The 22892-nt window shown below is 45.5% G+C and overlaps 1 protein-coding gene and 2 long non-coding RNA genes across 6 annotated transcripts; 2 read left to right on the plus strand and 1 right to left on the minus strand.

Moving 5' to 3' along the window:
- The first annotated feature begins 25 nt into the window (after positions 1-25).
- On the plus strand, positions 26-12528 carry LOC148685221 (uncharacterized). 3 transcript variants are annotated; one of them, XR_015950417.1, is made up of 4 exons: positions 57-141; positions 5617-5669; positions 9946-10125; positions 12203-12528. It is a non-coding gene; the product is annotated as an uncharacterized LOC148685221 (long non-coding RNA). The 3 variants fall into 3 exon arrangements; XR_015950416.1 differs by lacking the exon at positions 5617-5669 and having other exon boundaries at positions 26-141; XR_015950418.1 differs by lacking the exons at positions 57-141; positions 5617-5669 and adding an exon at positions 3632-5168.
- On the minus strand, positions 7937-13785 carry DUSP2 (dual specificity phosphatase 2). The gene is made up of 4 exons (XM_035120677.3): positions 13398-13785; positions 12162-12304; positions 10826-11045; positions 7937-10208 (listed from the first exon to the last, which is right to left on the minus strand). Exons 1-4 carry the CDS (start codon positions 13783-13785, stop codon positions 9994-9996), a joined length of 966 nt encoding a protein of 321 aa, XP_034976568.1. The 3' UTR covers positions 7937-9993.
- A 377-nt stretch (positions 13786-14162) lies between these two features.
- LOC148685222 (uncharacterized) lies at positions 14163-19639 on the plus strand. Of its 2 annotated transcripts, none has more exons than XR_015950419.1 (3): positions 14163-14685; positions 15544-15618; positions 17950-19639. It is a non-coding gene; the product is annotated as an uncharacterized LOC148685222 (long non-coding RNA). The 2 variants fall into 2 exon arrangements; XR_015950420.1 differs by having other exon boundaries at positions 14548-14685; positions 18791-19639.
- The last annotated feature ends 3253 nt before the right edge of the window (positions 19640-22892 follow it).

Consider the following 22892-nt stretch of genomic DNA (forward strand, 5'->3'; position numbering starts at 1 on the left):
CTGGAAGGAATTTTTTTATTTTGTTTCGCTACGCCAGACCAACATAGCTACCTACCTGTAAACAGATCAGATTGCTACCTTTTCCCATCTGGATCTGCTCCTGGGCCTTTAACAGCAGCCTGGCACTTTGAAGATTAGCAGGTGAAGCCTTTTCCTGTCATGGGGATTGTAATGACAGAATTTGTGGTTTGTTGATGCTCCTTTAAAGCTAAGGACTTGGCAATTTGAGGAGTTGCCCTGCCCTTTGTTAGTCCTAGAAGTGTAAAGTTGGGAGGGACACGAGGGTCATCTCATTCATCCCCCTGCAATGCAGGAATATACAGGTGGCCAATATGGGGATTGAACCCCACGCTTTAGCCAACTGAGCTGACTGCCTTCAGTTCCAGTTCTAGCAGAGGGTCTTAGAGGCTCCTCTGAATAAAGTATCTTTTATAAAAACTGCTCCTCATTCCTGGTGCCCAGAAACATTACAGAGATGTACTGATAGCGAAAGTTTTGCCCATTCAGGAATTGCCTTGCTGGATCAGGCCCCCTAGCCCAAGTTTTACCTCTTCTGGTTTTAGTGTAAGTTTATTGTGAATTGCATTTACCGTATATTTCACTGTTCATGTAAACGGCAAAGGTTATGTGCTTGGCTTGCTGACACAGCAATGTAATAAACAAGCAAAGAAATAGTTGTTTATATAAAAAATAATTTGTTGTTGTTGTTGTTTAGTCGTTTAGTCGTGTCCGACTCTTCGTGACCCCATGGACCAGAGCACGCCAGGCACTCCTGTCTTGCACTGCCTCCCGCAGTTTGGTCAAACTCATGTTCGTAGCTTCGAGAACACTGTCCAACCATCTCGTCCTCTGTCGTCCCCTTCTCCTAGTGCCCTCAATCTTTCCCAACATCAGGGTATTTTCCAAGGATTCTTCTCTTCTCATGAGGTGGCCAAAGTATTGGAGCCTCAGCTTCACAATCTGTCCTTCCAGGGAGCACTCAGGGCTGATTTCCTTAAGAATGGATAGGTTTGATCTTCTAGCAGTCCATGGGACTCTCAAGAGTCTCCTCCAGCACCATAATTCAAAAGCATCAATTCTTCGACGATCAGCCTTCTTTATGATCCAGCTCTCACTTCCATACATCACTACTGGGAAAACCATAGCTTTAACTATACGGACCTTTGTCGGCAAGGTGATGTCTCTGCTTTTTAAGATGCTGTCTAGGTTTGTCATTGCTTTTCTCCCAAGAAGCAGGTGTCTTTTAACTTCGTGACTGCTGTCACCATTTGCAGTGATCAAGGAGCCCAAGAAAGTAAAATCTCTCACTGCCTCCATTTCTTCCCCTTCTATTTGCCAGGAGGTGATGGGACCAGTGGCCATGATCTTGGTTTTTTTGCATTTCAGCAGGTGCAACTTGTTGTAAGAATTTTAAGGTTATACATATAGTAATTGTTCATAAACATGTACATGAATGTACAGGCACATGTCTGAAGCAGCACAGGAAGACAGGCCTGACTGACACCATTTTTACTCTCTCTGACCAGGCGTTCCTCTGCAAGGAAGAAGGGGGGTGGGGAAAACCTTCTCATTGTCTCAGGAATTAAAGTGATAATCCCTGGCATCCTGATACCTGAGTGCCAGACAAAAGGGTGTGATTAACTTGGCTGGGAAACAGGGAAATGTAAATATCTCTCTTTTTTACTTGATTAGGTTTTAGGGGCAGGGGGCAAGGTCCAGGATGCTCAGATTACTGCCACCAGACCTCCCCTTTCATGATGTATCTATGATGAATTTAGGGAGGGCGGTCTTGGGCTACACCCCTTCTGTGACGTATGGGTGATACTTCTGGGGGGTGGGCTGAAAGCAATTTCAAGTTTCTATTTAAGGGCAGGACACCTTTGTTTGGGGTTCCTTCCTTGTTCTCCTGCGTGAGGGGAAGGACCCTGTTGCAACAGCAAAAATAAAGGCTTTGCTTCTCAAAATTCTCTGGTTGGCCTCTGTTACGGTATATTCTCCGACTGATGGAGAACCCAATAAGGGAATAAGGGCAGATTTTTGCTTATTACAAACATGAGGCCAGGGATCAGGGTCTGGGGCTGGCATTGTCAGGGAGCTGCTGGTGCTCACTCCCCCATTTCTCATACCCTCCAACATTTCTCCGAAGAAAACAAGTAAGTCCCATTTCATAATGATCATTTTACTATTTATACCCCACACATCTTACTGGGTTGCCCCAACCACTCTGGGCAGCTTCCAACATATATAAAAACATAATAAAATATTAAACATAAAAAACCTTTCCTATGTACAGGATTGCCTTCAGATGGCTCCGGGGTCTGATAACTCCATACCCTCCAACATTTCTCCAATGAAAATAGGGACGTCCTAAGGAAAAGTGGAATCAAATCAGAAACTGGGAGAAGCTTCTCTAAATCAGCGATGTCCCTGGAAAATAGGGATACTTGGAGGGTCTGCTGTTTCTCTTCTTCTTGCTGCTTGCTTGCCTGCCTCATCCAAGCACATCATCAACAGCCAGGAGAAGCTGTTTTCACCATCATTGCTCTCTCCTTCTGAGAAGTGATGGGGATGATGATAGAGAGGGCAAGCAGATGGCCAGTGGCAACAGTGGCAAGGAAGTGAGCCCACTCAGTGTCCACTATGGGCATTTTGCCCAAGGCCAGCCCCCAGCCCCCATTCTTGATTTCCAAGCTAGCGCTGCCATGGGTCCATCTGTTTCAGTGCAAAGGTTTTGAACAGCCCAAAAAAGGAGGCAATGTGTCTCTGAATATACAGGTCCTGCTTGCCGGCTTCCCATTGGAGCATCTGGTTTGGGTCTCATCCTCCCCGCCCCGCTCTCCTTGTTTTCCTGCTCTTTGTTGTTGTTTAGTCGTTTAGTCGTGTCCGACTCTTCGTGACCCCATGGACCATAGCACGCCAGGCACTCCTGTCTTGCACTGCCTCCCGCAGTTTGGTCAAAGTCATGTTCGTAGCTTTGAGAACACTGTCCTGCTCTTATAAGCAGCATTTAGCCACAAGGGGGCAGTCAGACTCTGCTAAACCCAAGAGGATGTGAAACAGATGCTTCTATGTTTGGGGATCCAACTCCCATCAGCCCCAGCCAGCACAGCTGTCTGAAACAAAACATCTGGAGGGTACCAGGTTGGAAAAGGCTAAAATAAAAGGACAGACACAAACCGGCACATCACGGCTCTGCTTTACGTAGACGATGCAGTAATACTACCCAGAACCCCTATAGAGCTTAGAAGAGCACTAAGAAAAATTGCTGCCTCTTGTGCCTATTCTTGTTTTTGGGAAAAAACCAAAGCTCAGAAACTGGAAATTTCAAGGCCAAAATTTAGAACAAGTCTCAAATTATAAATATTTTGTAATGACGGTCCAGGCATCAGGATCCAACAAAATTCATACTAACTCAAATGGGAGTGCAGGAGAAAGATCTGCAGATGCTATTCTTAAATTTTTTAGAACTCAAGGGGGCTTCTATGTCTCTGCGGCACTAAAATTATACAAAGACAAAATGTTGGCACAGCTCCTTTACGGATCCTTTCTGGGCCCACCTCCCTCCTCGTTCATTCCCCGCAATCCAAACTCCTCAGAGCCCTCCTACAAGTTCCCAGTTGCATTCCAAATGCACGGGTCAGACAGGGATGATGAAAGTCGAAGCTCATATCAGTCTAACATCAATAGGATATATAAGTGGCTAACTTTGAAACTGCTCCCCTGAGGAATAGCCCCATTGATTCTGAGTGACCAGTTTCAGTCTGGCTGGCAGACAGCAGTTCTAAACACTCTCCAGAAACTGGGCCTTGCCCCCTAAACCCTCATAACTATGGGCCTGCGCCAAGCTAGATCCGTGGTTGGGCAAAGAATCATGGACATAGAGAGACAACAGGACTGTACAAGGGTTCCCGATTATAAACTCATAGAAAATGGGAGATACGTAGCCGCTCCAGCAACATATCTCTCTTTCCTCGCATCCAGAAATGCAAGAGGGGCTTTCACTCTTGCTAGAAGCTTGGCCTTGCCCTCACCGGCTCTGGAAGGCTCCTATGGAAGAGTCCCGTACGCACACAGACTTTGCGCCTGCCCATTAGGGGAAATAGGAAGCCCTGAACATATGTGTGTTTTTAGTTGTCCTTTTTATGCTGAGATTTGTAGAGAAACCATTGACCCTTTGCTGAAGAGGCTCGCCGATCGTCCAGACAAGTCTAAACTTAATTCTCTCCTCTTAGGCAAAGATCACAAGACTGGTAACCAGATTCTGTGCCCAGATTTGTATCAGTAGGCACAGATCATCCTCTAGAATAAAATTGCTTACTAGGGAAAAGCTAAAGTCCCCTCTTGGGGCGCCTTAGGATCAATTTTTATGGTAGCCCAAATCTCAGGCGTACGGATGTGTGTATATAATTCAATTTTAACTCATGAGCTATTGCTGCAATCTATTCTAATTGTATATTTTATCTTTATGAATGCTGTCACTATTGTGTTATGTGAGCCGGTCTTTGACCGTAATAAATTATTATATATAATGGACACACACAGACACACACACCCCATACTAACCCAAATGTCCTTGTTCCCTCTCTGATGTGCTAAACAATATTACAAAGCGGTGGAGAACAAATCTTGTTTTTAACAGGAGATTAGACAAAAACAGAAAAGAAAGGCTTTTTAAAGAAGCTGATATTATCTATACTTGACATGGCTAGAAGTTTCTGCAGCCAATTGGAAGCTGCGCCTTGGTTTCCAAACGTTTTGGAAGTTGAACAGAGTTCCGGAACGGATTCCGTTCGACTTCCGAGGTACCACTGTATATCCCACAAGTCCCTGGTTCAAAGTTCGCCTAAGCTATTCACTTGCCTCAGTAGCCTTTGAGAGTGCCTTGCCGTTTCAGTCTCAAGCCCTCATGGAGGTTTATAATGCTGGCCTTGTGAGGTTGAGAGAATGATCGTGATGTGATGTGTAACGTTCTTTGAAATATATTATTACTACCTTCAAGGGAAATAGGGGGCCAGGTGCACACATGAGGGCAATGGACTGTGTGTATGCATTCATGCGTATGAAAGAATATCTCAATGTGCCATGACTATCTTTAGAGCCTGTGTTGGTGCCCACAAGTGAGTGAACATCTGTGACTGGGATTTTCTAGCTGAACGTGGCTGTTTCGGGTGAGTGGGCTGAGATGAAGTAATGCTGCTGGGTAAATTTAGTGCAAACAAAATGTTTCTGGCTGTGTGTGGGGGTAACTGCCAACTTGAATGAAATATTGTGGCCTGCCCTGCACAATCAATCACATTACACAGTGTACACACACCATTTGAATGGGAATGCCCATCAACTTTGTCAGGGCCCAGCCCCCTCAGATATTTATTTTATTGCGGGGGCTGAAGCCCCCATGGCCCCCACAGTTGGCTCCTATGACATAGAGACAGAGTCCATTGGTATTTCTGATGGAGGTGAAATAGCAAGAAATGAAAGTTATTGAGAAGGTTCTAGGGTGCTTTTTCCTTTTCCTCACCCTGACTGTAACTTCTGATCTCCCAAATGTGAGAAGGGTTGCTAACTTTATTTTCTTTTACTGCCCCTGCCCCTGTGCCTTTATAATCTGACATACAGAAGTTAAATGGGTGAATCTCTTCCTGGCAAGATAAGTGAAAGACCACACTCAGGTACTCTCTCTCTCTCTCTCTGTACGCCGGCTCCTTCGGCCAATAACGCGAGATGAGCACTGCAACCCCAGAGTCGGTCACGACTGGACCTAATGGACAGGGGTCCCTTTACCTTTACCTTAAGGTATTATCAGGTATCCTGGCAGACAGGAGAGAAGTAACACTCTCAAATTTCTGCTGGAGACCACCTCTTTCTGAGATGTTTGTATGATGTTTTTGGAGGTGGTCTTGGGTTAGAGTTGTGGGCAATTTCAAAAGTCTTTATAGGGGCTTGCACACCATTGTTCTGGGTCTCTCCTACCTCCTTGCAAGGAGGGGAGGGAACTCTGTGCAACAGAAAAATAAAGTTCTGCCTTGCTTTCTATGGATCTTGCCTCCATCCATTCATCTCTAACTGATCATGGACTTAAGGGACTCAGTCCCTTGGGAAGCAAAATACAATCCCCCTATTTTTTCTATAACATTTCCTCCTTCCCAGATTTGGGAAGAAGGAGATCTTAAATCATGGCTGAGAGACTAATGGAGGTTGTAGGTGTAGCTTTGCCTCTACGCAAGGCAGGATGTCAGTGGGGTTTCAAAGCACCAGACCTTAGCTCAGGCATCCCCAAACTGAGGCCCTCCAGATGTTTTGGCCTACAACTCCCATGATTCCTAGCTAACAGGACCAGTGGCCAGAGATGATGGGAATTGTAGTCCAAAACAGCTGGAGGGCCGAAGTTTGGGGGTGCCTGCCTTAGCTGCTCAGCTAGTGGCAGGTGTCTGTGATATGCCCATGGTCCTGGGTTGTTTTTTCTGGAAGAGGGATTAGAAAATGTACTCTTTTCCCCGCCTCCCCTCCATCTCAATATCCCACCTGCCACTCGCAGCTAATTCCTCCTGCAGACACACACCCTGGTTGGATCCTCCCCAGGGGGATGGCTCTGGTCTAGACAGGGTAACTTGCCAACATCCAGAGGTGGACTGATTGGGGGCAAGCAAATGTCAACTAAAGCTCTTGGCCTCTGCGAGGAAGGGGGCATCAATCTCTCTCTGCCAGCTGCCTTGACAAAAACATCAGAGGTAAGGTCAAGCCAACATGACCAAAGCTAAGCTTCCACGAGCTTATTCTGTAATCAAATCAAAGTTCTGTACCAAAGGAACACCAATATTATTTTAAGCAGCTACGGTAGCACTGAACAGCAGCTAAACATCTGAGCTAGACTCCTTGGTTGAAATCTTACATTACTGCAGCCATAAACTCTTCATGGTGACATGATCGATGAGAACTTTTGACAAATTGAAGGGTTTGTTTTTTTAAAGAGACCACTTCCAGTGTGGACACATCCTACTTTAGCCCTTGCCAAATGGGTTTGCCTTGCCCTCCAGGGTTCAAGTTGTGTCAGCTGGGCAAAATGTGCATGTGTGTACAACATCAAGCTATATATTTGTTCAACTGTTGCATTGGTTTTACCTTCTTCCCCTGTTGGTTTTACTTGTGTTCCAGAAGATAAAAGTGGGCTACACCTATAAAGTGGGACCCATGTGGCGCTGTGGTTAAACCACTGAGCCTAGGGCTTGCTGATTAGAAGGTTGGTGGTTCGAATCCCTGTGACGGGGTGAGCTCCCGTTGCTTGGTCCCAGCTCCTGCCAACCTAGCAGTTCGAAAGCATGTCAAAAATGCAAGTAGATAAATAGGAACCGCTACAGCGGGAAGGTAAACAGCGTTTCCATGTGCTGCTCTGGTTTGCCAGAAGCGGCTTTGTCATGCTGGCCACATAACTCGGAAGCTATACGCCGGCTCCCTCGGCCAATAATGCGAGATGAGCGCGCAACCCCAGAGTCAGTCACAACGGGACCTAATGGTCAGGGGTCCCTTTACCTTTTACACCTATAAAGAAGTCTTGGCCTTGGCTCACTGACTTTCCAACGCGGACATCAAAATTGTTAAAGTCAGTCATCCTTGGCAGCAAGGGAACATACAGAGGGGGCAGGCAGAGTGCTGGTCTGCTCTGGGAGTGACCTCTGCATACCTGGAAGCAGCAGACTGGGAAGGGTGATGGGGAACAGCAGGCAGCCAGGAGCCTAAGCTGGGAATGAGTCAAGTCCCAAAGGGATGAGCTTCTCCAGCCTGGATGGGGATCAGAGAGGTGAAATGATCTCCTGATACCCAGGACTCCTGTTCCTTTTCATACACAGGTATCAACAATCCTTGGGATGCAAGGTGCTATTAAACTAATACCATGATAAATAAGAAAAAGACTGAGCCAGTCTCAAAGAGACTAAAGAAGTAATATAAAAACTGGTTGTTTATTGCAACAGGTAATAATAAATATAAAGTGCAAAAGACATTTACTATCAATGTCACTCAAGAAACAGGTGTTCCTCTTTCTTCCACAAATGTACAAACTGTATATTGCGGGGGAGGGGGCAGAAAGATGTCACTGGGCACAATCCCCCAGAAAGTTTGCCTCTGCAAGCCTCATTGAAATGAGTGGGAGGCTCACAGGACAGCCCAATGAGTTTACGACAACACCCTGGGGAAGGGAAGGAGGGGTTTATTTGGCTGCAGTGGGTGTTGTCCATTCTCAGTGCATTCAGAAGAAGAAAGCCCCTTCCCTTACCCCCCACCTCCATACCAGAAGGCAGGATACTTGCCTGTTTTTCCCCAGGGCTGGGGGGGGGGGACACAGCTGTACAATTGGCAGTGAATTATCCCCTCTTGGTCTGGAGATGGGGAACCCAACTCTCACCCCCTAATAAATCTTATCGACTTGCAGATTCACAGCATATATGAATGAATAATGAGCGATCCGTTACAGATGGAGCTAGATGATCTATGGCTGACCTGTGTGAGGCTGGAGACCAGAGGCAAGCAGCTCATACCACTTGGACAATTGAGATACAGTAGTTCAAGTGTATAATCTTGCTTCCTATGCTTAAAAAATAATAATCTGATCCACAGTTGACTTGAGGATAGTCAGGTGAAGATGGTCAGCCAAGCTTCTTTTTAAAAGGACCTCTCACTTACATATTACTCAAGTCTTTAAAGCTTCAGTGAAACAGCTTCAGTTTTTCTGACAGAAGGCAGAGAGAAGCCTTTAAATGGGGAAGTGGGCTATCAATTCCTGCATAGGGCCAGCTGATCAAGATGTAGAAAAGGAGGGATACTGGAATGCCTTAGCATTAGGACTATAAAGTCACCTCCACTCAGCCTGAATTCTCATGCTGAAGGGAGAATTAGGCCAGTAGCAATTAAGTCTTCAGCTTTTTCAAACCTGGGACTCACCTTAAGTCCAAACTAGCATTGTTTTGCCCTTTTGGCCAATCCACAACCCAGCAGGGATTCCCAGTGCACCAGCTGAAGGGATGGCACAGTGGTGAACAGACTGTTGCACATGAGCAAGGCAGACTCAGGTTCTGAAAGGCCAACTCAGCCCATGGAACTTACAGGGTGACCAGACGCCAGCCACCCTCTCTGGTTAACCTATCTCTCAAAAGATGTTGTGAGGATCAGATGAGAAGAGCCTTGTTCATGCCCCCTTAAGCTCCACGAAGGAAGGGTGAGATACACACAGGCAATGGCTATCCAACTATAAGCCTCTCGCTGGCTTGTTCACATTTTAGACTTCACTTTGACATCAACATACCATATAGGGTACAATGGCTTAACCCAGCCTTTGCTAACTTGGTGTCCTCCAGATCTACAACTCCCACAGTGTTCAAAACATCTGGAGAACACCGGACTGCTGAAGGCTGGACAAGCACAATATCATTGCATTACAATAATCAGTTATCACTTCCCCAAGTAGCTTCAACCTCAAAAAAAGGAAAACTTTCTGACAATCCTATCAGGAGTTTGCAGCACAGCTGCATTACCATTGTTAGGCTATGTTGGCACAGCATTGAGCTGCAATTATTTGCGTTTGAGGGGGTGTAGTAATGATCAATAAGCACTGGCTTTGGACTGTAGCAGGGAAGGTGAGAGAATGCATCACCTGAACAGATCTGGCCTTAAAGCTTCACAACACCCTCTTTTCTTCACTCCTGACGTACTCTCTCTTTGTTTTGCTTTAGTAGTCATGAGATTGAAGCCACCCGGGCAGAGCAATTTCAAAACAGCAAGGATGAGGAAACTCTGCATTGACTGCAGAAGGCTTCCCTTCCCCTTAAGGGATTTGCCATCAAGATTTAGTGCAATAGAAAACAAATGAACAAAAAACCACAACATTGTCCTTTGCTGCAGCACCCGCTTGGAGATGTAAACAGAAACACACATTATCAGTCTTTTTGTCCGCAGAGAGGAAGGTTACCCCGCCCTCCCAGCTGGGTCTGTGGGGCAGCTGGGCTAATGGCACAGCACCTCCGTCTCGAACTGCAGAAGCTGCCCCATGAAGCCAAAGTTGGGAGAGATCACCCCACGACGCTGCTTGACAAAGTCAAAGGCCTCTTCCAGCCGCACCCGGCGGCTCTGGATCAAGTAGGCAAGGCAAATGGTGGCCGAACGGGAGATGCCAGCTTGGCAGTGAACCAGCACACGCCCACTGCTGTTCTTCACCGAATCTGCAGGAGGAGCAAGCAAGAACAGCAACGTAAGAGACAGCCCACAAGAGCAGTGCAGCCCTAGAGCCAGAAGCGACCATATCCAAGGAGCAAGGTGCATTTATGGGGCAAGGGGGCCATTTTTGTTGCCTGCATGGTAGGAGACAGAGATGTAGCTTAGTGGTAGAGCATCTGCTCTGCATGCAGAAGGTCCCAAGTTCAATCCCTGGCATCTCCAGGTAGGGCTGCAGCCACTGCCAGTCAGTGTACACAATGTAGATCTAGATGGGCCAATATAAGGCAGCTTGCTGTTTTCCTAATCTTTAAGAAGGGGAATCTTCTACCAAGTTACTTCTCAAAAGAAGGGTGTGTTTGCTTGGCATTCTGCGTGGTATCAGTGTGCCATGGGAATAGCAAATCTCTCAAAATCTCTTCCACTTTCACAAGGGATAACTTAATCCTCTGGAATATGAGACAGGTATGGATGACACACCTGCCTCCGTTTGTGGCAAAATCCTCCCTACAAAGTGGCAAGATGATGCAGACAACCAAGCTGACCACAAGGTAGCCTGGTCACCATCAGGGAACAAGAGTTCTTTGTGCAGAAAAGGTTTGTCTGACTGGCCACCTGCACTTACCAATGAAGTCAATGGCTTCCTGGAACCACACACTGATCTCAGCCATGTGGTTGTCTTCCACTGGGATGCTCTTGTACAGGAACTGGCCTTCGAAGTAGTTGGGGCAGCTGGATGAGACATTGAGCACAGCAGTGATTCCAAGGGACTCCAGAACCTCCCGGTTGGAGGAATGGTAGCAGCTGCCCAGGTAGAGGAATGGCAGAATCTCCACTGGCCCCCCCTGGAGAAGAGAAAGAACAAGGAGAGCGCACCCATCAGCCTTTGTGCCAAAATAGGATTGATGGTGAATATTGTAGGGATGAATCAAGTAGTGTTACTACCAGTATTATGCTATCAAGATTTATTAGTAGATTAATAAACTAAGCTGATAATGCCAAGGTTGCAGGTTCAATCCCTGTATGGCACAGCTGCATATTCATGCACTGCAGGGGGTTGGACTAGATGACCCTCAGGGTCCCTACAAACTTCACATTTCTATGATTCTATCATTTAGTTGGTTAATGGGCAAGAGCTATGAGCTGAAAACTTTTCTGCTTTTTTTTAAAAAGGTTATTTGAGTCTTGCATGTTACTGCAAAGGTTGGGGGGGGGGAGAGAAAACATTACAGATAACCCTTCCTTCTAACAAAACGTTTGCTGATTAAACTATAAACTCTTGGACTTCCTTGGATATCTTCACAACCATCTATATTGAGCTTTTGGTAATATGCAATCATAAAAAATAACTGATTTAAGTTTTTTAAATTTATCTGTTACCAGACAGACCATAGGCGCCAACTAGGGGGCCCGCGGGGGTGAGGGCCCCCCAAAATGCTCGAAAGCTGGGCCTAAAACAAACCCTGCAGTTACCGTGTGCGCATGCTGTGTGATATGCTTTCCTTAATCGTGGATCCTGTGTAACATGTGCACAACACATTAGCATGTCGCACGACTGACGTCAGCGCATCACATCGCATGGCATGCTGGTGTTACTTGCATATGTCATGTGGTACCGGCCCCCTCAATGTCGGGGGCAAGGCAGCGCACTTGAGACAGACAATGCATCAGGTAAAATCCTTAAAGCAGGTGGCAGCCTTGGTGGTTACCAGCTCCAAGCCTCAGGGAGAGGGTGGACAAGAATACCTGAATAAATATACCTTTATTCAGTCTCAATTGTATTTTGTCATGTGAGCAGTAATTTTACTAAGATTACTCACATAGCAAAGTCTAGACAGTGCAATTAAATGGCCCAGAATATTAATTTTGAAAAAATATCTGCTTAGAGTAATATGTGTGTGTGAAAAAATAATTGGCATTTCGGCTTCTTGCTGCCACTGAAGGCAAACACACGAACTTACCTGGTCATACAAGGGAGTAATTGCTTCTGTGTTGTCTTCAGGGCTTTGGAGAGCAGGAGATGGAGATGGAGGCGATGGAGTAGCAGGTGTTGGCGACGTCAAGCACAGTTCTGGAAAATTGGCTTGGAAATTCTCAAAACCACCTAAAGATCAGACGAAGGAAGAGTTTTTAGTGTGTATCTCAGTTGGGGATGAATGTTATACAGGTGTAACCGCTAAGGACATATCGGATTGGAATAGTTTATAGTGACCACACATTTCATTTAGATCTATTCATAATAGTCGTTAATCTACTTTGCCTTTAAATAAATACACTTTCATTAAAAAGTACCTGCAGTTACACCACTATTGTGGCCACAAACTTTAACTTGTGTTTGTGATATCTTGTATGATTGAATTATTTTATGCATGGCTGGGCCCAGATTTTAGTGTGGCCATGCTGTCAGTAACAAAAATGTGACACGGCTCTGCATGCAATATCAAAAGCACACATGGTTACAATACTGAAGGTGCTAAACAGATTAGCGAATGACCTGTACACTTTAGCGCTGGGGCAGCCATTGAGGAAGGGATTTGTACATCTACCACTTTAATTCCAATTTAGTTAACACTACAGCAGCCAGACTTAGCTGCAAGTAACCTTGGGATCAGCTGGGATGAGTCTGCTTGGGATACAGCAGTTCTATTCCAGGGCTGCCCTGGCTTTATGTTAATGCCTCCCAATTAAACAAAATAAAATAAAATCCCCCCCTAAAACTGAATTTTCTTCAGTTCTCCAAATTAAAGATGCAGTTGGACTCAAAGGCTTTTGGGAAAAGGTGAGGAACTCAACTGAGTGTAAATGCCTTGACTTGGCAAGTTAATGCTTCTATAAAGATTGCCTTAATAGATCAAGGCTTTTTATTTTTTCCTATCCAGTCAAAGCGGGAGGGGGTTGAACTTGAAGCAACTCCTTTCCACCCCAAAATAATTATAATTATTAATGTTATCCCGCCCTCCATCCCAAAATAGCACAGGATAAAAGTATAATAAATATAAATGGCTTGCCTCTTGACTAAGATCTACTTAGAGCAGGCCTACCGGAATTAATAGGTCTAAGATAGTCCATTAATTGCAATGGGTCTTCTCCAAGTAGGCCTAGTATTTGATATAACCTATCATGTATGTCCATGTAGAGCGGGCAAATAGAGAGGCTGCGACTGGCCCACCTCCCTCCCTCCCTCCCTCGGTGCTCACCTTGCAGCAGGTAGATGTGCGAGGTGCCGGCTCGCTGTTCCAGGAGCAGCGCGTTGAGCAGCAGCCGGGCCAGGCTGTCTGGACGCAGCGCCGCCGCCGAGCAGCTGGCCTCGTCCAGCACCACCAGGTGGCTCAGCTCGCCCTTGCGCAGCCGGCCCAGGAGCGCCCGGTCGGGGACCAGCCAGTCGAGGCTGACGCCGCTCCGGCCGCGGGACCGGCGCCGCAGCAGCCCGTTCCAGTGCACGGGCCGCGAGTCCAGCAGGTGCGCCTGGCAGTACGCCAGGAAGGGGCGGCAGTCCAGCACCAGCGTGAGCCCGCTCTCCCGGGGGTCCCGCAGCAGCGTGGCCAGGCCGGAGCTCTCCAGGGGCACGACCTCCTCGATCACCATCCTTGCAGTTGCGGAGGAAACCGGAGCAGCCCCCCAAAAGGGATCTCGAGAAATATTTCAAAAAATAATGATAAAGGTGGGAGACAGTGGCTGGAAAGTGGCGAGCTTTTGCGCAACAGTCCCGGCGATGCCTCTCTTGCAAACCCGCAGAGGATCCGACCTACTTTTGCCCAAGTCTGCAACCCAGTTCCGCGCGGGTGCTTAAGTACTGCGCCGGTCGCGGGTGGTGCTCTTCCCCGGGCTGCCATATATGGAAGTGTGCGTCACCGAGGAACTCCCAGGCAGAGGCTGGGCCCTTCCCACTCACGTGGAGGCAGAGGAGCCTTTCCCTGGACGCGACGGTGGAAGGGATCCGGAGGCAGCCAGACGGAATGAGATTACAGTATCCGCCTTGGCCCATATTGGGGAGGAACTGTTTACTTTTCGTTCCAATCTCTTCCGTCATCAGACCTCAAAGCAGCCGCAGATAGAAGTTGCAGAATCGCATGGTGCAGCTAAGAGGATCAGCATGCTCCTGAGGAGGGGAATCTGCACCTAATATTTCCCTTAAAACATTAAACGACTATGTATGTGTCAATGGGCCACTGTAGGCATAATACACTACAGAAACATTCTGCATATTTCCTTCCTTCAGCTCAAAGGGTTCTTTTCGGTGAACTGCATTTAGCTGCCAATAATCATGGAATCAATTAACTGTAGGCCTAGACTTGGAAGAACCCCAAGGGTCCTCTGTTCCAATCCCTTGTAACGCAGGAAGAACAGCTAAGAAACCCCTGACAGATTACCACCCCCACCGCTGTTTAAAAACCTCCAATGAAGGGCAGTCCACGGCTTCCCAAGGTGGTAGTCCCTTCCATCGTCAAACAGCTCCTACCCTCAGAACGTTCTTCATATTTACAGGTAGTTGGAATTTCCTTTTTTGCAATTTGAATCAATTGGTTTGGGTCCTACCCTTCAGAGCAGCAGAAAGCAAATTTGCTCCATCTTCCATGGGACAACCCTTCAGATTATTGGATAGTTAAGTGTTTTTATTTATTTTCTTGATTCCCAACTGTTAGTCAAGAAATCTGATAAAGTCTTATCTCTTTTTTTCTTTTGGTGTGTTAGGCCTAGTTGTGGAAAGTGTGTGTGTGTGAGAGTGTGTGTGTGTGTGTGTGTGTGAGAGAGAGAGAGAGAGAGAGAGAGAGAGATGTCCATCAAATGTAATTCCATCTTGTGCGCCACCATATCATGATCTTCTAAACATTATGCTTAGAGATTGTTTCCCCTTCTTCACCTACGCCAATTGTCTGGTTTGTCATAAATTAGCAAATACAGGTTCCAACTTCCATGGGATGAAAGAATTCAGCAAAAAGGATCATCCTCCCCTCCTGCCAGCAGGTAGTGCTACAGTCATTAAGTGATTCAATCATCCAAGGATATGCTTATCAAGAGATTAAGACACAGCAGTGTTGCAAAATAATCTAGGACAGGCATCCCCAAACTGTGGCCCTCCAGATGTTTTGGCCTACAACTCCCATGATCCCTAGCTAACAGGACCAGTGGTCGGGGAAGATGGGAATTGTAGTCCAAAACATCTGGAGGGCCGAAGTTTGGGGGTGCCTGATCTAGGATGTTCTGTCCTGATATGCATTACCTGATTTGTGTTCCCCTCCTGAACTCCTGTTCAATGAAGCTGTGTCACCAGCCGTGTCTCAAATGTACACACCTCATCTTAAATGCAAAGTGAACGTGGCCTTTTATGTTTTGTTATTTCAGATAAAAGCTAGTCTGAGGTGAAATGCATCCAACAGCAGTATTCCATAAGAAACAACAGGACAGACGCGGATTGTGGTAAATGTTAAGTGTACTCTACTTCAAACACCAGTGGGGGAGCACACTGGAGCCAGAGTAAACTGTAATGTGTAAACTGCAGCCCTGGGCACAATTAGCTTGGGTGTAAGTTCCAGTTAACTCAGTGGTGCTCTGAGTAGACAAGTGCAAGATTCCACTGTAAATTGCTGTATCGAAGCCTATTCCAAATCTGGGAGGTGGGGCTCAGTCAACAAGGGATGGAATAGAAGGGAGGAATATGAGCAAATGCAGATTCAGGTCCTGAGGGTGAGTTTCAGCTGAGAATAAGAACTAAAAGCTTAAGCTAAAGACTTAATGAACATATGTGAATTCCATCATCCCAGAGAAAAGGAGGAGGTGAAACTGGTAGCTACAGTGTGGAGTTCTTAACTCCTGTGTACCGAAAACTGAAGGCACTAAACAACATGTTTTATTGGTTTTGATGAGGGTTATAAATATCGTATGTATTGAGTACCATTTAGTAAGCAGCCTCTGACTTTTATAGGGAATTCCACAGTTGTATTTAGGCTATTGGAAACACAACTTGAAACTGCAGAATGAAGACTCCTTGTTCATTTTTCTTAATCAATTAGGATATAGAGCAAAATTGGATCCTGAACTGGAATATTTTGAGATCCGTGTTTTTTAGATCAGGTGCTGATGCAGCTTTTTATATTGCTTCTTAAATGTCTGCCTGGTCTGCGCAATAGGGACTAAGCAAGGACAATAAAATACATTTCGAGGAATCTCACAAGGTAATGTGAGTGTATGCTCAGCTGATTTCCATGAGAAGCTGGTGATACACTGAATGAACACTCAGGCAGGCCCACACAGTGGCCTTTAAGGAAGAGCATGGACCTGGTGCCTAGGGAAGGGCAAATACACACAACTCAAAACAAGCCTGTGAGGCTAAATTCAAATCACTTTACAACTGGCCAGCCTAGGGCCAAATATAAAGTCAAACAGTGGTACCTCGGCTTACAAACACAATTGGTTCCGGAAGTCTGTACTTAACCCGAAGCGTACTTAACCTGAAGCGAACTTTCCCATTGAAAGCAATGGAAAGTGGATTAATCCGTTCCAGACGGGTCCGTGGAGTACTTAAACTGAAAATATTCAAACCGAGGTGTACTTAAACCGAGGTATGACTGTATCTGTGTTTTCCAGTGGCCATTCGGAGACATTTTGAGTGTCCCTGAAGTCCAAACAATATGTTACATTTGCCATATAGTTAGGACTGTCCCTACCATTAGCCAAGGCAAGAGCCCCACGGCTTTTCTTCCCTGGCTGGCTCCCTCTGGGGTCCCCTGTCCTGGCCACCCTAAACCAGCTGTCAGTGGCTGATATAGATGTGGTGGGAGGTCTTATCAGAGACGGAAAGAAGATTCAATTACCAGTTCAGTTGACTTTTGTACATGGGAAGTTGTCATCTTGCCCTTCGCCTCATTGGGTGAAATGTCTTATAGTTTGCCCTCGAAAAAACAAAAGCTGTCACATGGTGGAGTTAGGAAATCAAGCAGGATAAGGAGCATGGCCTGGGGAGGGCAAGCTTTAAACCTTTGCCTCTACCAGCTATTCACTATGTGGAGAAAAGGTCTTGTTGGTGCCTATTTCTTAAAAAACAGAAAACAAAACCTACTATACAAGGAGAAATGGTGTGTCAAAATGCCACTTCTAATCTGACCCTGAGTCATTTCAGTCCAGGCAAGGAATGGAAGAATCTGTCAGGTTTGGTTTTTCTCAGTTTTTAATTGCTCCAGTCCTAAATTCTCCACATTTTGTAATTTTTTTTTAAAAAAAACATCATGAAAACTTATGAGCATTCTTCTAATACCAAATTCTTCTAATAAACACATTTTATGTACAGTTTTAATTTATGTACACATTTTTTGCATGCAACTTCCCCTAACTTAATGCATTTTGGTGTGCTATTTTCACCAATATATTCATTTTAAGTGCACTTTCTCAATCTTTAACTGAATTGGAGCAAAAGTCATTTGGGTTTTCCAAGGATTGCTGTTTGTTCCAATTCAGCTGTAAAGAGTGTGTTTTCTAGGGGAAAGCTTCAGGGCAAATACAAAACGGCTCAGACCCATGCCTAGAAAACATGGAACAAGTGAAAAAATGCTGAGACCTGTGCTTCCTGCATTGCAGGGGGTTGGACTAGATGATCCTCAGGGGTCCTCCCAACTCTATAATTCTATGATTTCTAGGCATGGGACAAGCGGAAATGTTGCCAAGCTCATTGTTTGGTTGGCAAACTGCATTGCAAAATTTATGTAAGTGCAAATTGTAAGCAATAGCTGTATTTTTGTTCCCATATTGTTTCAGAAACTGCACATTTGATTGATTTGGCTTAAATGAAACATGAATGGATTTTCTTTCTCTACTCACCACCTGCACCAGACCTTCTCCAGTTGTTCCAGCTACCTGGGCCTTTTCCAGTTGCACAAGCCAACCTAAGGCATTGCTTGGAGCACCAATATTTTTCTGGGTGCCAATGAAAAAGCATGTGATCCACAAGGCGCAAGCCAATGCTCTCAGAAACATGGAAGGACTAATAATTTTTTCCCCTGGAGCTGACCAAGCAAATTCCATCCAGTCCAGCTCCCACTCTCTTAACAATAGCCAACTAGATTCATTTATTCATTATTAATTTACATTTATATCCTGCCTTTCTTCCATCATGAAAGTGTACACGGGGCTCCCAGGCCCAGACCTGCTAAGTTATGTTAAGAGTCTAAGAAGAGCCTTCTGGAGCAGCCTATTGGCTCCTCTAGCCCAGCATCCTGTTCTCACAGTGGCCAACCAGATGCTTGTGGGAAACCAGCAAGCAGAACGTGAGCATAAGAACTCCCCTCCTGTGTTTTCCGGACAAATGGCATCCAGAAGCATTTCTGCTTTAGACAGTGGAGGCAGAGCGGAGCCTTCGTGGCTAGTAGCTGTCAATAGCCCTCTCCTCCATGGATTTGTCCAATAGTCTTTTAAAGTTATGTTCCCTCTACAGCCTGGTCCATGACAATCATAAGAGAAGCAGGATTAAAGTGGGGTTGCAGGAGGGGGGGGGGAGTTCTCGGATAGGGTTGGAAAATATCACATGCTCTCTCTGTTCCTGTTTGCTTGCTTGTTTACTTTAAAACATTTGTTTTATAACCTTTTTATAACATTTCAGCCATGAACAACAGTCCTATTGCCCCTAAAAGCAGAGAGAAGAGATAAAGAGCAGCAGCTCAAATGCAAAACTCCAGTGATGACGTCTCGCCCTGCCAAGTTAAAATACATCTCTGGTACCACCTGTGCTTGTGGGTTTCCTTCCTGTCCCCTCCTCCTTTCACAGCCGCAGTGACTCTCTTTCACTTCCACCCAGTTCCAGCCTCTGCAGCTTTCAGATGAATCTTACCCACCTGCTTCCTGCCAGCAACACTTCCACTGCCAATTTTAAATAAATCCCTTCTGCCGTTTATAGTTCTCCCCACCCCCTTGCTTTCCATTAACTACTACATGTCAGCCTTTGACAACCTGGTGGCCTACACGGGTTGTTGGATTTCTTTTTAAAAAAATGTTTTTTACCGGTATTTATTTCAATCATTAAAACCATACAAATAAGACATAGACATTCATTTACAACAGAGTGGAAAAAAAGGAGATAACAACAACAAATCATAATTATACACAAGGTTTTTCACCTCTAAAAAGAAAAGAGAAGAGAAAGAAAAAAGACAAAAAGGCACAAAAAAAGGTAAAGCACAAAAGATAAAAGCGATCTTCCAATCATATCCTATGTAATTTGTATAACTCCATCTTTTTACACACAAAAAGTTCACCTCTATATTCTCTCCTTTTAAATTTCAACATGGTTCAATTCCAATCCGCCTTCAGGGTTTGGTTGTTTTATTCGTTATCATATATTCATCAAAAATCCTCCATTCCTGTTTTATTTTTTGGTTTGTTTGCCCTCTGATTCTCCCAGTAACTCTGGCTAGCTGTGAATATTCCTTCATTAAAATTTGCCAATCTGTTATATCGGGTGCTTTTTTATTTTTCCAGTTTCTTGCGATCAAAACTCTCGCAGCTACAATACCGTACATGAGTAATATTCTATTTGCATTTTTTATATCTTTCGGTATTATATTTAATAGGAACATTTCTGGGTTTTTTTTGTAATTTTGCATTTCAACATTTTCGTTAACTCTTCATAGATGTTATTCCAATATTTGCTTATCTGTGCACATTTCAACACCCATCAGCCCCACATAGCACAGGAATCGTAGTCCAAGAATATCTGGAGGGGCACCAGGTGGGCACAGGTGGAGCTTTTTTTCTTTTTCTTTTTTTTTTCTTTTTGCACAAAGTGTGTGTCCCCGTGTTACAAGAGAAGTTCACCAACTTTTTCTGGAAGCAAAGTGTCATTTAAAGTTTGGGATTCCAAGCTCCACTCTACCTCTGAGCTGAATTAGAATAATTGATCCTTGTCATTAATTTGGATTTCCTCATACCCAGCACAGTCAGCCTGATTGTGCATCATGAAAGTTCCATCGTCTTATCTAAGCTAGATCCCTTCATGCTGAGGAAGAGAGTGTAAAATCATAGAGTTGTGGAGTTGGAAAGGACCCAAAGGGTCATCTAGTCCAACCCCTGCAATGCAATATCAACTTCTATCTATCCATGATAGATGGCCATTCATCTATCCATGATAGATGGCCATTCAACCTCTGCTTAAATACCTCCAATGAAGGAGAATCCACAACCTCCTGCATAGCTTAACAAATCCAAAAACCATAAATTGAACACAGTTGCTTAGCATGTGTCAGGCTTCAGAGAATTGGCTTCCTCCTCCATCCCCCCCATGGCAGTAGATAAGCAGAACAAAGGGAAATGAATCTTCTTACCATTTAGAAACTTTAATAATCACAGCGATAGAACAAAGAACACATCTCCTAGAATGGCGGTGCTCCCAATTAAGGATTACAACCCCTTCCGTCCCTATGAAGCTACATCACTCCTATGTCTTGTAATCTGAGCTTGTACGCTCTGCACTTTATGTTCTAACACTTTCTGAGCTCTCCTTTCTTTGGAGAAGGGGGCTGAATGCTGTCCAGAGACTGTGAATCTGTTAACCCAGTGTCTCTTCTCCTAGTTGTTCCCCATCCAGTATTTCCCAGCTCCTGCCTTCTGAACTATGTTCCTCTGCAAACCACTGTTCCAAATCTATACTGTCCTCCTGCTCCTGTGAAGATTCGGGATCTGGAGGAGGGGGAGGGGTGGCTCCCACCATTCCTCCTCAGTGCAGCCCTCCTCAGCACGGTCCCTGACATCAAGTAGAGACGAAAACATCCAACATTTTTCATAACTTGGTTAATCAGCCAGGACCAAGGGCTCACCCACACTTAAGTTCGTCCTGTGATTTCTAGGCATGGATCTGAGGTTTTTCTGCTGTCCTGCCGCTTCCCCCAGGAAAACCTCATGTTCACTGCGGAATTTGAACAAACATCAATCCGCAGAAATGCGAATGGCGTTTATTCTGATTCAGCAGCAAACTGCAAGTTTTCCTGGGGAAAGTGGCAGTGCACAAAAGGAAAACCTCTCAGACCCCTAACTAGAAATCACTGTACAAAGAGAAGTGTGGATGAGCCCCAAGAACCCACAGCTCCATTCAGTTGATCTTTGGAGGGAGGACCATGTTGGAGGATACGGGTTTGGAAAATAAGTGGCTATTTTAGTTCTGCCTCTGCTGAGGGTGGGTGAATCTGCCAAATTCAGCTTCTCTCGCTCTCATGTTTCCACATCCATTTGCAAATCATAGAATCATAGAGTTGGAAGAGACCACAAGGGCCATCCAGTCCAACCCCCTGCCAAGCAGGAAACACCATCAAAGCATTCTTGACATATGCCTGTCAAGCCCCTGCTTAAAGACCTCCATAGAAGGAGACTCCACCACACTCCTTGGTAGTAAATTCCACTGCCGAACAGCTCTTACTGTCAGGAAGTTCTTCCTAATGTTTAGGTGGAAGCTTCTTTCTTGTAGTTTGAATCCACTGCTCCATGTCCGCTTCTCTGGAGCAGCAGAAAACAACCTTTCTACCTCCTCTATATGACACCCTTTCATATATTTGAACATGGCTATCATATCACCCCTTAACCTTCTCTTCTCCAGGCTAAACATACCCAGCTCCCTAAGCCGTTCCTCATAAGGCATCGTTTCCAGGCCTTTGACCATTTTGGTTGCCCTCCTCTGGACACGTTCCAGCTTGTCAGTATCCTTCTTGAACTGTGGTGCCCAGAACTGGACACAGTACTCAAGGTGAGGTCTGACCAGAGCAGAATACAGTGGTACTATTACTTCCCTTGATCCAGACGCTATACTCCTATTGATGCAACCCAGAATTGCATTGGCTTTTTTTAGCTGCTGCATCACACTGCTGACTCATGTCAAGTCTGTGGTCTACCAAGACTCCTAGATCCTTTTCACATGTACTGCTCTCAAATTTTCCTCATTAAAATTTGTCTACATTTCAATGCACGCTTCTCCTCCTAATATACACACTTTGGTATGCACCTTTGCCTTATGTATATGTTTGCAAGCAATGCTCCCTAGTATAATGCAGATTTGCGTTTTATTTTTATGCACATTTCCCCCTAAGATACATTTTTGTACATAGTTTTTGGTTGGACAGCTGCACTGTAAAATCCTGAGAACTCTGCATTGCACAGGTTTCCGTATTGTTCCTCTTTCCGTGCCTCCTCTGGGCCCCTCCTCATCTGCACAGAGAGATGCCTGCCCTGGCTTCCTGTATTGTGGTGGCAGTGTTATATTTATCTTGTTGTTGTTGTCTCTTTCCTCCACTGTGCATCATTTCCCCAGAAACAGAAGGCAGCCTACCCTGTGATGAGCAAAAGCACCAAATGTTGCTTTAATGGGCCTCACACTAGCCTGGAAGGGCCAACTCGGAGAGCTGACGTGTGCTGAGTTCCACGTGAGAGGTGCTTTCCTCCAGGGAGGCTGGCTTAAGCCCACAAACTAATAGGCACTTGTGGCAAGAATGGTGCCAGGCAGACGGCTTTGTTTCCCATTTGCATCTGCCTTCCCAGGATGCTGCCGTGTTGTTCCCTAGCCAAAAAGCAAAGCATTCCAAGTCAATTAAGTCGGGGGCAACTCCCTGACCTGGGTGGCGCTGGCTTCGCTTGAGGTGTGTTTACTTCACTGCATGCCACTCTGCTTAGGGAATAGGAGGGAAGGGGGAATGTGTAGCCACAGGGCACTGAATGGGTTAAGA

This window comes from Zootoca vivipara, chromosome 6 (assembly GCF_965207765.1).
Source record: "Zootoca vivipara chromosome 6, rZooViv2.hap1.1, whole genome shotgun sequence".
Taxonomy (NCBI): domain Eukaryota; kingdom Metazoa; phylum Chordata; class Lepidosauria; order Squamata; family Lacertidae; genus Zootoca; species Zootoca vivipara.

Coding starts and splice junctions, on each gene's coding strand:
- DUSP2 (XM_035120677.3), bottom strand. CDS start 13,785: ATGGTGATCGAGGAGGTCGTGCCCCTGGAGAGCTCCGGCCTGGCCACG. Junction 11,046..12,161: donor TTACTCCCTTGTATGACCAG/GTAAGTTCGTGT, acceptor TCTCTTCTCCAG/GGGGGGCCAGTGGAGATTCT. Junction 10,209..10,825: donor GGAAGCCATTGACTTCATTG/GTAAGTGCAGGT, acceptor CTCCTCCTGCAG/ATTCGGTGAAGAACAGCAGT.